Source organism: Mobula birostris, chromosome 8 (genome assembly GCF_030028105.1).
Source record: "Mobula birostris isolate sMobBir1 chromosome 8, sMobBir1.hap1, whole genome shotgun sequence".
Taxonomy (NCBI): domain Eukaryota; kingdom Metazoa; phylum Chordata; class Chondrichthyes; order Myliobatiformes; family Myliobatidae; genus Mobula; species Mobula birostris.
Genome location: NC_092377.1, coordinates 120,249,243 through 120,262,300, shown reverse-complemented (window position 1 = coordinate 120,262,300; position 13,058 = coordinate 120,249,243). Strand labels below are relative to the sequence as shown.

General features: G+C 44.4%; 1 protein-coding gene across 18 annotated transcripts in view; it reads left to right on the top strand.

The window, feature by feature from the left end:
* The window catches only part of LOC140201636 (uncharacterized), a 121,943-nt gene that overhangs the window by 85,007 nt on the left and 23,878 nt on the right, over window positions 1–13,058 (top strand). For 16 of the 18 annotated variants that reach the window (XM_072266047.1, XM_072266046.1, XM_072266052.1 and 13 more), the window contains 4 exons: window positions 161–313; window positions 2,300–2,542; window positions 2,793–2,939; window positions 8,480–8,632. In XM_072266047.1, coding sequence (XP_072122148.1) covers window positions 161–313; window positions 2,300–2,542; window positions 2,793–2,939; window positions 8,480–8,632 — 696 coding nt within the window. The remainder of the gene's footprint in view (window positions 1–160; window positions 314–2,299; window positions 2,543–2,792; window positions 2,940–8,479; window positions 8,633–13,058) is intronic. The other 2 variants (XM_072266054.1, XM_072266053.1) reach the window with 2 other exon arrangements.

Sequence of the window (13,058 nt, the reverse complement as noted above, 5' to 3'; positions counted from 1 at the left end):
TTTCCACTGGATCTCCTGTACCCCAGACTGATCCTCACTGGTTCAAAGCCTGTTCTCAAGGCACAGGACACCCATGGTGGTGGGTGTCCATCTCTGAGCTCAGAGGAACATTAGGCTGGTGTGAGGCAGGCTGACTGAGCACAGGTTCTGTGTTTTACAGTGCAGTGTTACGGTCGAGGAGACGTCCATGAGAAGATTGTGAAGGAGCTGAAAATCTGCCAATGTGAAGGGCCAGGGGTTCCCTGTGTTCTGTTTGTGTACAAAGTGTCTCATGAAAATCAGGATCTTCGAGATGCCCTGCAGTGGGTCACAAGTAAATACACTGGTCTTCTGTCAGTCTGTGATTCCACCTAGTGAAACCTTACCCTAGAGTCCTCTTGTCTTTTGTTTCCTTTTCTGGACCGCTGCCTCTTGTGCCTCTCTAAGGCACAATAATTATTGTGCGTGACCCTGTGCATGTTTCCATTGTAGTGGAAGGCACATGCATTGTTTTACCAGGTCTTACCTCTACAAGAGGGGTCCCCAACCTTTTTCGTACTGCGGACCGGTTTCATATTGACAATATTCTTGCGGACCGGCTGACCGGTGGAGGCGGGGGGGGGGGGGGGGGTGGTGGTCGGCGGCGGTAGGGTTGCCGACGTACAAGAGTAGCAGTCAAATACGTTGGGTTTATCCCGAAAAAACTACAGTGACCATGAAACCTTGCGCGGGCACCGTTACGCATGCGTTTACGTTCCGATTTCTTAAAAATTGTTTTTGCCGATTTTGTTCGGCGGGTGGGGTGTTATTCACGACCGGAATATAGGTGATAAGTGGCTAATACACTCAATTTTGTTTCTGAAAGGGTTTATCTAACGGATTTAATATTAAACACAGCGCATATTTTCCTGGCATGAATATAGCAATAAGACAATTATCAGGGGAGGACAGGGGAGCTTGAAGTGTTGAACGAACTTCCAGTAGAAGTGGTAGAGGCAGGTTCGATATTATCATTTAAAGAAAAATTGGATGGGTATATGGACAGGAAAGGAATGGAGGCTTATGGGCTGAGTGCAGGTCGGTGGGACTAAGTGAGAGTAGCGTTCGGCACGGACTAGAAGGAGTGAGATCGCCTGTTTCCATGCCGTAATTGTTACATGGTTATATAAGTCACTTATAATAGCATCATAACATTTTAAGTAATGTTTGGATATCAAACACACTGCGCATATTTTCCTCTTATGAACATATAAAATCATTGCAACGCACCAATATCGCTGAATCAGTGGGAGCCCTGGACTTGTTTCCCTGCAACAAGACAGTCCTATGGAGGGGTGACGGGAGACAGCGATAGTCGAAGGGGGTTTCTATGTCCAGTCTATTCCGCAATTTAGTTTTCGTTGCATTCATTGCAGAGATATGTTGGAAATGGAAGCAACATTTTCAGTGCTTTCCTGACTATCTCAGGATATTTAGCCTTGACTTTGATCCAGAATGCCGGCAGAGATGTTATGTCAAACTTACTTTTCAGCCTGCCGTCATTTGCAAGCTCGAGGAGTTGATCTCCTTCCCGCGCTGACATGGATGACGCGCGGGTAATGACCTCGCGTGTGTTCAAGCTCAACAGTGGGCGTGACAAGGAATGAGGAAAGTTGCAGCTGACTCCTATCGCCAAATCATATCGTTTCCTCGCGGCCCGGTAGCGCATGCTTTGCGGCCCGGTGGTTGAGGACCGCTGCTCTGTAATACACAGAAGTTTTCATTGTGATGGGAGATTGGTGCATAGCAAGCTCCCACAAACAGGAGAGAGGCAATGAACTCGGAATCCTGTTACAAAATTCTGTGGGTCATGGTTGGATTCACTTGTCTCTGTCCAAAATGATGTTTGTTCATCTTTCTGTACCCCTGAGGAGAGCTGATTGTTGGGCTGAAAGTCCCAGAGGAGACAGAAGTGGGGGTGGGAAGACTGACTTGTACACAGACAGCATCACCGCTACACCACCCAGACAAAAACACACTCACACTCACACTCAAGGTGGGCACAACCCAGATGGAAGATGCTGAGCCCAGGGATGATGCACCCTGTGGGTTCCTGCAGTGGGTGGGACACACACCCCTCCCACAGCAGTACCTAAATCACTCTGTTACTCACACCCCTCCCACAGCAGTACCGAAATCACTCTGTTACACACACCCCTCCCACAGCAGTACCTAAATCACTCTGTTACACACACCCCTCCCACAGCAGTACCTAAATCACTCTGTTACTCACACCCCTCCCACAGCAGTACCTAAATCACTCTGTTACTCTGTGTTTCAGGAGGTGAGACAGTGCGGAAGGAAGACATTTGCTCTGTGATTCTGTTGCAGAAATCCGGAGATTTCAGAGTAAACAAGATGATGACTGATCCAGGGTTATTCCATGAGGGAACCAATGTTTTTCAGATATTTTGGACAGAAATGAGTGTCACGTGGACAAGTGCTGATGATTGCCACGCAGTGATTCAGACCGTCAGACAGACTCTCGTCGACAAGACAAAATCCAGAGGAGTGTTCTGGCCCGGTGGGTAAAACCTGCCTCTCCCCGTCCACATGTCAAGTTACACTGTAAACTTCCCATATGGAACGTGTGTGTCTGGGGTGGGAGTGACGGGAGTCTGTCAGAACTATATCCCAGTCAGTCAGTGACACACCGGGATGGGGGCATGGGAGGGAGGGAGTGTCAGAACAGAAAATCCCCATCAGTTCTCGGGTAAACTCAACGCCATCTCCCAGGTTACAGGTTTCTGATTGATGTGTGTGTTGTGCACTAGGGTCGAGCAAGGATCAGCAGGGCAGTGAGACTCTCTCATTGTGCAGTGCACCTACCTTGATGTGCAGTGAGCAACCAGATCTTTTGACGTCTTCAACCTGCACGCAAGAGAAGAGCGAAAAGAGCTCAGAGAAGCTTCAGTGTAACGGTGAGAAGCAAGGATTGGGACACGGCTCGTGGCGTATCAAGGGTGTAGGTGTATTGTGTTCCTCTTGTGTACAGAGCCTAGATGGTTTGGGAACCCGGGCTGATGAGAGAGATTGAAGTTCCAGTCAAGAGGAGAGGCAAACATACATTGTGTTCACAAACAGGAGTCCCGATGAAGGGTCTCAGTCTGAAGTATCGGCTGTACTCTTTTCCATTGATGCTGCCCGGCCTGCTGAGTTCCTCCATCATTTTGTATATGATACATTGTGTTTAATTTGGGAACAAGTTCATCTCTTGATGATTACAAAGATATAAAGGATGCACTTGAGATAAATCTGGAGGGCAAAGTGAGGGTATGAAATGGATCTGACAGACAAGATTAAGAAAAATTCTATAGCTCAGTTTCTAAAGCTCAGTAAAGATTAAAAGCATGGTTAGTCAGAGAGGAGTTCCTGTTGGGGATCAGCAGGCTGTCTGTAACTTGAGGGGACAGATAGGTTGAAATTATAAGAAATATTTCTTAATTGTTGCTGAACTGATTTACTGAAAATCGCAATTGCTCAAGAGATGAGGGAATCAGGGGAAGACAGATTGGGGGACATACATATTCCCAGGGAGAAGGTATTTGCAGCTTTACAGTACATTTCTAGTGGATAAATCCTAAGTGCTTCCTGGGACTCTGAGACGGAGCAAGTAGGGTGAAACTATAACAAATATTTCTCCTCAGTGTTTGCTGAACTGATTTACTGGAAGTCACAATTGCTCAAGAGGTGAGGGCAACAGGTGAAGACAGTTTGGGGGGAGAAGGTATTTGCAGCCTTACAGTGATTTCTAGTGGATAAATCCCCAGGGCCTTACTAAGTGCTTCCTGGGACTCCGTGGGAGGCTAGAGAGGAAACAGTGGAGGCTCTTAGGGGGATACTTGCTTCATCGTTTGTCACTGGGAAATGATGCCACAGAGGAATGGAATTAGGTCACTGTTGTTCCGTAGTTTTAAGAATGATGGAAAGGAGAAACCAAGGAATGACAGACCAGTGAATTTGACTTCAGTTGTGGGGAAGTTAGTGATGGGCAATTGGAGAGATAGGATGTTCCAGTATTTGGGAAGACAGGGACTGATTAGGAGGAGTTTGCATGGTGTTAATGGAATTTGTTGAGTTGAACCTCTTTGGAGCTGTTTGCAGAATGACCAAAATTGTAGATGAGTTTCAGGCTGAAAATGTTGTCCATTTAGCAGAACCTACAAGAAGGCCTCGCATGGTAGGATGGTTTAGTAGGAAACGTTCCAGGAAATCATGGAGAGACAGTTCGGCAGATGCAAAAATATGAGAGATATACAAGCTTTGGTCAAGAAAAATATGGAAGGACATTGTTCAATTAGGTCAGGGGTCCCCAACCTTTTTCGCACTGCGGACCGGTTTCATATTGACAATATTCTTACGGACCGGCCGACCGGTGGTGGTGGTGGGGGGGGGGGGGGCTGGTGGTAGGGTTGTCAATGGACAAGAGTAGCAGTGCAGTCAAATATACTGGGTTTACCCCGAGAAAGACTACAATTACCATGAAGCCGTGCGCGGGCACCAGTGCGCATGCGTGTACGATTCCCACCATCCCCCCCCCAATCGTTTTTGGCGATTCTCTTCGGAGGAGGAGGGGGTGGGGGGGTGTTAATCACTACCGCAATATTGGTGATAAGTGGCTAATGCACTCAATTTCCTTTCTAAAAGGGTTTTTCTAACGAATTTAATATTAAACACACAGCGCATATTTTCCTCGCATGAATATAGTGATAAGTCAATTATCAGGGGAGGACAGGGAAGCTTGAAGTAAGTGTTGAATGAACTTCCAATAGAAGTGGTAGAGGCAGGTTCGATACTATCATTTAAAGAAAAAATGGATAGGTATATGGACAGGAATGAAATACAGGGTTATGGGCTGAGTGCAGGTCGGTGGGACTAGGTGAGAGTAGCTTTCGGCACGGACTAGAAGGGGAGAGATGGCCTGTTTCCATGCTGTAATTGTTATATGGTTATATAAGTCAATAGCATCATAACATTTTAAGGAACGTTTAGATATTAAACACGCAGTACATATTTTCCCCATATGAACATATAAAATCATTGCAACACACCAATATCACTGAATCAGTGGGAGCCCTGGGCTTGTTTTCCTTGACGGTCCTATCGAGGAGTGATGGGAGACAGTGATAGTCGAACGGGGTTCCTTATGTCTATTCTACTCCGCAATTTAGTTTTCGTTGCATTCATTGCAGAGATGTGTTGGAAATGGAAGCAACGTTTTCAGTGCTTCCGTGGCTATCTCAGGATATTCAGCCTTGACTTTGATCCAGAATGCCGGCAGAGATGTTATGTCAAACATACTTTCCAGCCCGCCGTCATTTGCAAGCTCGAGGAGTTGATCTCCTTCCTGCGCTGAAATGGATGACGCGCGGGTCATGACCACGCATGCGTTATGGCTCAACAGTGGCCGTGACAGGGAGTGAGGAAAGGTGCAGCTGACTCATATCGCCAAATCATATCGCTTCCTCGCGGCCTGGTAGTGTACGATTTGCGGCCCGGTACCGGTTCACGGCCCGGTGGTTGGGGACCACTGAATTAGGTCATGTGCCAGTGAATGCTTTAATGCCAAATGACTAAGAAAACAATCGGGAGTGAAATCATGAGGGCAAAGGAAGAGGGTGTGAGATGGATCTGGCAGAAAAGGTAAAGGGAAATCCCAAGAAATTTAGTCATAGTCGTAGACATAGTCATACTATATTGATCCCGAGGGAAATTGATTTTCGTTACAGTTGCCCCAACCAAGAGTAGAGTATAAATATAGCAATATAAAACCATAAATAATTAAATAGTAATATGTAAATTATGCCAGGAAGTAAGTCCAGGACCGGCCTATTGGCTCAGGGTGTCTGACCCTCCAAGGGAAGAGTTGTAAAGTTTGATGGCCACAGGCAGGAATGACTTCCTATGACGCTCTGTGTTGCATCTCAGTGGACTGAGTCTCTGGCTGAATGTACTCCTGTGCCCAACCAATACATTATGTAGTGGATGGGAGACATTGTCCAGGATGGCATGCAACTTGTACAGCATCCTCTTTTCAGATACCACCGTCAGAGAGTCCAGTTCCATCCCCACAACAACACTGGCCTTATGAATGAGTTTGTTGATTCTGTTGGTGTCTGCTACCCTCAGCCTGCTGCCCCAGCACAAAACAGCAAACATGATAGCACTGGCCACCACAGACTCGTAGAACATCCTCAGCATCGTCCGACAGATGTTAAATGACCTCAGTCTCCTCAGGAAATAGAGACGGCTCTGACCTTTCTTGTAGACAGCCTCAATGTTCTTTGACCAGTCCAGTTTATTGTCAATTCGTATCCCCAGGTATTTGTAATCCTCCACCATGTCCACACTGACCCCCTGGATGGAAACAGGGATCACCGGTGCCTTAGCTCTCCTCAGGTCTACCACCAGCTCCTTAGTCCTTTTCACATTAAGCTGCAGATTATTCAGCTCAAATCATGTGACAAAGTTTCCTACCGTAGCCCTGTACTCAGCCTCATCTCCCTTTCAGTCATATCGTGAGTAAAAGGGTGGTTACTAAGTGAGTAGATCACTTCAGACATTAGCAGGGTTACTTATGTGTTGACCTGCACGACATGAGTGAGATTCTTAATGAATATATCCCCTTTTTCACTGAGGAGATAATCCTGATTACTTAAGAGAATTAAGTAAAGATGTTTTGGAGACTGGTCATATTTCCAGAACGGGTGATATTTGCAACCTTGCGGTGTATTGGTGGATAAATCCCCACTGACAGAGCAAGTGCTTCCTTGAAATTTGTGGGTGGTGAGAGGAGGAATTGTGGAGTCTCTTGATGAGATTATTGACTCATCGTTTGCCACCAGAGAAGTTGCAGAAGACTAAAAAGAAGCTCATGTTTGGTAGTTTGAGAAGAGCAGGAAGTTCATGCCAGGGAATGACACACCAGTCAGTGTGAAATCAGAAGAGGGGAAGTGGACGGAGTCAGATTAAATAGAGTCAGCACGGCTTTCTGCATGAAAAGCCCTGCTTATTGAACAGTACTGAAGCTATTTGAAGAGATGACTGAAGTGGCAGATATGGACAGGGCAGTGGACGTTGTCTACTTGTAGTTGAGCAAGGCCCTTAACCAGGTCCTGCAAGGTAGGGTAATCTGGATGGTTAGGAATCTAGTGAAGATTGCTGGATTCACAATTGGTTTGGAGGATGAAAGCAGAGGGAGGTGGTTGAAGGTTGTGTTTCGGAATGGAGGCTGCTGATGAGCTGTGTTCTGCAGGGATCAGTGTTGGGTTTCTTTCATTACTATTTTGAGAAATGATTCGAATGCCAGTGCACAAGGCTTTATCAGTGTATCTGTGGATGACGAAAAATTAAAGGGTGCTATTTATAATGAAGAAGTATGTTGTGGAATACAGAATAGAGAAGTAAATAAAATTATCGGGGCAAGATAAGGTGCATAGTAACAGTCTTTTCTCCAGGTCAGAGGAGTCCACAATTAGAGTCCCTGGGTTCAGGGTGAGGGGGAGAGAGTTAAAAGGGACAGTGGAGAGTACGTGAGACTATTATGGTTATTATTCTAATATGGATTTATTGAGTATTCCAGCAAGGAAATGAATCTCAGGGGTGTATATGGTGATATATATGTACTTTGCTAATATCTGTACTTTGGTCTTTGGTCTTTTCCACAGGGGAGGTGGTTGAGGCAGGTACAAGAGTATCCGTTCAGAAGCACTGGGATAGGTACATGGAGGGAGTGGGACTTGGAGAGATACAGCTGTAATGCAGACAATGTGGACAATCTGGATGGGCACCATGGCCAGTGAGGAGTGGTTGGGCCAAAGGGCCTGTATCCTGCTGTATTGTCCGATGTCTCGATGGGCTGAAGGGCCTCCACAGGGCACATCCTGCAGTCTCCTGGTGACAGGTCGCTGTAGGTTGGACTTTGCTCTGTATCTGTGAACCCGATGCTTCCAGGGATGGTATTCTGTATGTTGTGAGAGTCAGAGTGCTGACTGTCTCACCCAGGTCAATACCTCACCCTGTCGGTGTGTCTGTTTCCCCTTCCCCTCCGTTCCCTACACACATCCCACTCTCTGAGCCCAAATGGACCCTACAGCACTTCCATTCTCTGTGACCCTCAGCAACGCCTACAACACTCCAGTATCTGTGACCCCTCCCCATCTCTCTGACCCACTCTGAAACCTACACTCCTTGTCATCTCTGCGGTCTCCACTGTCTCCAACACTCCTCCCCGCCTCTGTAAACTACCCCACTTAACCTGCTGCTTTCACATCCCTTGAGAACTCACATTTGCTGACAGATTGACAATGAAACAGAGCCCATTCCCACGCTGATGGGTGCCCGTCTCTGAGCTCGGAGGAACATTAAATCTACCCCCTTCCCTTTTGTTACTAGGAATCACCTTGAGTGAAATGTGCTGATGTGAGGCAGACTGAGTGAGCACAGGTTCTGTGTTTTACAGTGCAATGTTACGGTCGAGGTGACGTCCATGAGAAGATTGTGAAGAAGCTGAATATCAACCAGTGTGAAGGGCCAAGGATTCCCTGTGTCCTGTTTGTCTACAAAGTGTCTCGTGAAATTCAGGATTTTCAAACTGATTTGCAGTGGGTCACAGGTAGATACTCTCGTCCTCTCCACAGGTGAATGTCATGAAGTCAGTTCGCTTCCCTTGTATCCCGTTCCCCTTAGAGACTTCTGCTGACTACTGGCTCTTCCCTTCCTCTGAGGTACAATAATTATGACTGTGTGTCATCCTGGAATTTGGTTCACAGTAGGAGAGTGGCACTGCATTGATGTCGCACTTTCCTTATCCTTGTCATGTCCTGTGCTGCCCTGCCACCAAAGCTCACAGTAGTTATCATTGTAATGGGGATGTATAATGGTGCACAGCAAGCTCTCACAAACAGCTGTGAGGTAATGGACTGTGGATCCCGATGTAACATTGTCCAGGGTATGGGTCGGTTCCCTTCCCCTTCGTGTAATGGTGTTTGGAACCTTCTGTGCCCGATTGGGGAGAGCATTCCTGGGATGAAAGTCCCAGTGGAAAAATGATGCTACTGTCAGTGCTGTACCTCCTTTGGGGAGGTGAGTGCCAGTTCTGGGATGGGAGGGCTGAATTGTACATAGTCAGCATTGTTACGTACCCCGTAACTGGGTTGCCAAACCAGCAGAAATGGATCACTCGGTTGGAGTCTGGATTACTGGAACTAAGAAAGTTTTATTAAAGAAACAAGCAACACAGTAATCGAAAGGATAATAAATGCAACAGTTCAGCAATGATAAACACACATGTGCACAGAATTAAGATAACAGCATCAATCAAGCTCTATCGTTGTCTAGGGGTAAATGACCAATTTCAAAGTGACACAAAAGTCCAGTTCGATTTAATAGTTCAGTTCGCAGTAATCGTTGCCAGGGCGATGGACAATGTGGGGGGAAGGAGAGAGAGAACAAGAGCGACTGATCATTCAGAAACGGCTTCCACTCACAGACCAGCGATATTGCTCACAGGCAGTTTTCGGGCGGGTCCTTTGTGATGTCACCTGAGGACACCGACTGTGACCCCTCCTCCAGATGCGGTTGATCCTCTGCAGTGAACCCGGCACCCAAGCGAGGGTGGATACACACCGGGTTTCCGCTGATCGTACCTTTCCACCCTATGCGTTTAAGGCTGATCCCCCGATCAGCCTTCCAAGAGCTTCCCACCGACTTGTGAGAGGCGCACCGCTTCCAGGGTCTTGTTACCTCGGGTGTCGTGTGTGTGTGTGCTGCCTTAGCGAACCTGTCCCTTTTTATCCCTCTGCTGGGGTATCGCCTGTCCTTCACTTCAAACAGTTCAGGGTTCAAAGGGGGAGCCGCTCCAGACAGCTCTCTCTCCCATCCCTTCATTACACATCTCCTGATCGCCTGTCCATCACTTCAAACAGTTCAGGGTTCAAAGGGGGGAGCCGTTCTAGACAGCTCTCTTCCGTCCCTTCATTACACATCTCCAGATGCTGCTTCATTGTTCCTTATCTCTCCTTCCCCTGAGGACAGGTGGCAGACCAACTGCTGATCTCACAGGACAGCTAACATCTATGTGTATTCTCGTCACAGCATCAACTGGACACACACAGGGCAGGAAGGTGTGCACAGCCCCAGGTGGAAGGTGTTAAGCTCAAAACTGATGTGCCCAGTGGGTGGGACACGACGCATCCCACAGCAGCACCCAGACACCCCGTTACTCTGTGTTGCAGGAGGCGGAAGAGCGTGAAAGGAAGACATTTGTGCCATGATTCTGTTGCAGAAATCCCTGGATGTGGGAGAGGGGAAGATAAGGACCTGTCCAGGGTTATTCCATGAAGGAACAGCAGTTCATCGAGTACTTTGGAGAGAAACCAGTAAAATTCTTAAAAGGTGGAAATCTGACTGTCAGTATCCAAATACGATTTGGGCCATCAGACGGAGTCTCAGGACTCTGCCTTCCACCTGTGGACATGAAAGACACAGTTTCTTTCTGTCTGACTTTAATTTCTCCCTTTCCCAATTCAAAGTTTGAAATTTTAACTTTATTCAGTTGGATTTTGTAGAGTGACAGTTAAAATGCTGTCTAACTTAAGAAGCACCAAAAGAAATCCTGAAGCAGGCATTGATAAGCCTAAAAAAGCTGTCGAGACTTCAGAGGAGCCACCCTGGGTAAATAGATTAGAGTCTCAAATCAGCTATATCGTTGCTGAATTAACTAAAAGATTTCTCCCTTTGGAGGAAAAAAATTGACTCTTTGAGCCTTGATTTTAAAGAGGTGAGTCGAAATGCGGCTGATACTTTTTCTTGTCTGGAAAAGGCTCAACAACGGATCGTGGATTTGAAGGCTCGCTCTTGTTGGAACAAAATGGCACATAGAGTTGGTGCTTTAAAATCCCCGGCTCAAAGTACAAGTAGGCATGTCGTTGTGCGCTTTCTTCGTTTTAGAGACAAAGACCGTATTATTAAGCTTGCAAGAAAACAAAGGTTGTTCAAATTTCAAAGCTCTGAGATTCATTTCATCCAAGATTTTCCACGTGAAATTGTTCAGAAAAGTTTTGGATTCGTTGCTGTAATGCATACAGCTTATCAAAGACAGTTGCATCCATCTCTTCAATACTCAGCTAAATTAAGGCTTTTCGTCAAAAATTCTGGGGTTTGTATTTTTGAGGATCAGCTGATACATTGTGTTTTATTAATTCTCTCCCTGACGAGTCTGAAGTTTAGATGATTTACAATTGTATGATTGTCTCGCGACGTAAGGAGTGATGAGGTCGGAAGATTTGATGGGTATAGAAAGTCTTTGCCTTAAAATTTACTTTTGTCTCTGAAATAGACTGGTTTGGATGGTTTTAACTTCAGAAGACATAACGCAGGAACTGTCGGAAGACTAGATAACTTTGAACCATCTAGAATTTCTTTCTATTTGCAGCATTTAAATGAACTAATTGCTTTTTTGCTTTGTATGCTTTTGCTAAGAACTTGTAAGTAATTATTCGGGTTTCTTTATGTTTTAAAGATAGATGTAATAATTGAAAGATGGTGATTATTTTTATCCTGAGCAAATATTTCAAGAATTTTTTTTGGACATGTTGTTTTCTTTCCTTACCTAATATTATGATGGCTATCTTCAAAACTGTAGGTCGTTTCTAATAATTGTTCTTTTCAACGCAATTGTAATGAGCTGTATGTCGACTGTAATGAGTTGTGTATCCGGAAGAGGGAGACAGAGATCACTCTTTCCATTTTTACCTTTTATTTAGGCAGGTGGAGTTTATAATTGCTTCTTATGCATTCTTTGGGGCTTGCATCGATTGATATCGACTTACTTCCGGGCTTTGTAGATTGGGTGTCTTTTTTCTTTTTTCTTTTCTTATTTTTTATCCACATTATGGAATTCCGGAACGTATGCAAATTATTAATATTGTTTATCTCCACCATTCTCGACTACCTTATCCTGACATGCGTCAAACTACTTTCTTTAGATATAAAGTCTCATGATGATATTTAAACAGTTAAATGTTTTAAGTTGGAATGTCCGTGGTTGGAATCATTCTATTAAGCGTAAGAAACCATTTAAAACTATTAATCGATTCCAACTTGATATAATTTTTGCACAAGAGACGCAAATCAGGTTATGTGATAAAAAATCGCTTTTTTAAATTTTGGAAGGGTCCTCAGTTTCATGCAAATTCTCAAAGTAAAATTAGATTTGTTTCCATTTTTATTGATTCCAATATTCCTTTTAATCAGGGGGATATTATATCTGATATCAATGGTAGATTTGTGATTGTTAAGGGAACAATTTACAACAGGAAAGTAGTTTTGGTTAATATATATGGACCAAATGCTGATGACCCCTCATTCTTTAAAGATGTTTTTGCTCTATTACCTGATCTAAATGAATATATGTTATTAATGGGTGGTGATTTTAGTATTTGTTTAAATCCTTCAATAGATAAGTCATCATCCAAACATCAACTTCCTAATCGCTCTACATCACTTATTAATTCCTTGTTAATTGATTATGACTTAATTGAAATTTGGAAACATATGTATCCTAGTGATAGAGCATATTCCTTTTTCTCACACGTTCATAATAAATATTCGAGAATTGACTTCTATTTAATATTCAGAAATGTGAATATGATGCAATTGTTATTTCTGCTCACGCTCCCTTAAACCTAATATTTGATTTGAAAGATGTTGCTTCTACAAGACTACCTTGGCGTTTTCCAGAACATATGTTACAAAGCTCAGAATTTATTGAGTTTATTGAAACTCAGATAAAAGAGTTTTTTTCTCTTTAATAATACAGGAAATGTCTCAAAGTTAGTAATTTGGGATACATTAAAAGCTTATTTACGTGGTCAGATTATTTTGTATTTAGCTAAACTGAAGAAACAGACAAGAATGGAATTAGATAAAATTTCTGAACAAATTAAAGATTTAGGTAACATCAATGGAACCTCTCCAAATGTTGATTTGTTTAAAAGAAGAGTGGAATTACAATCACAATATAATTTATTATTAACTTA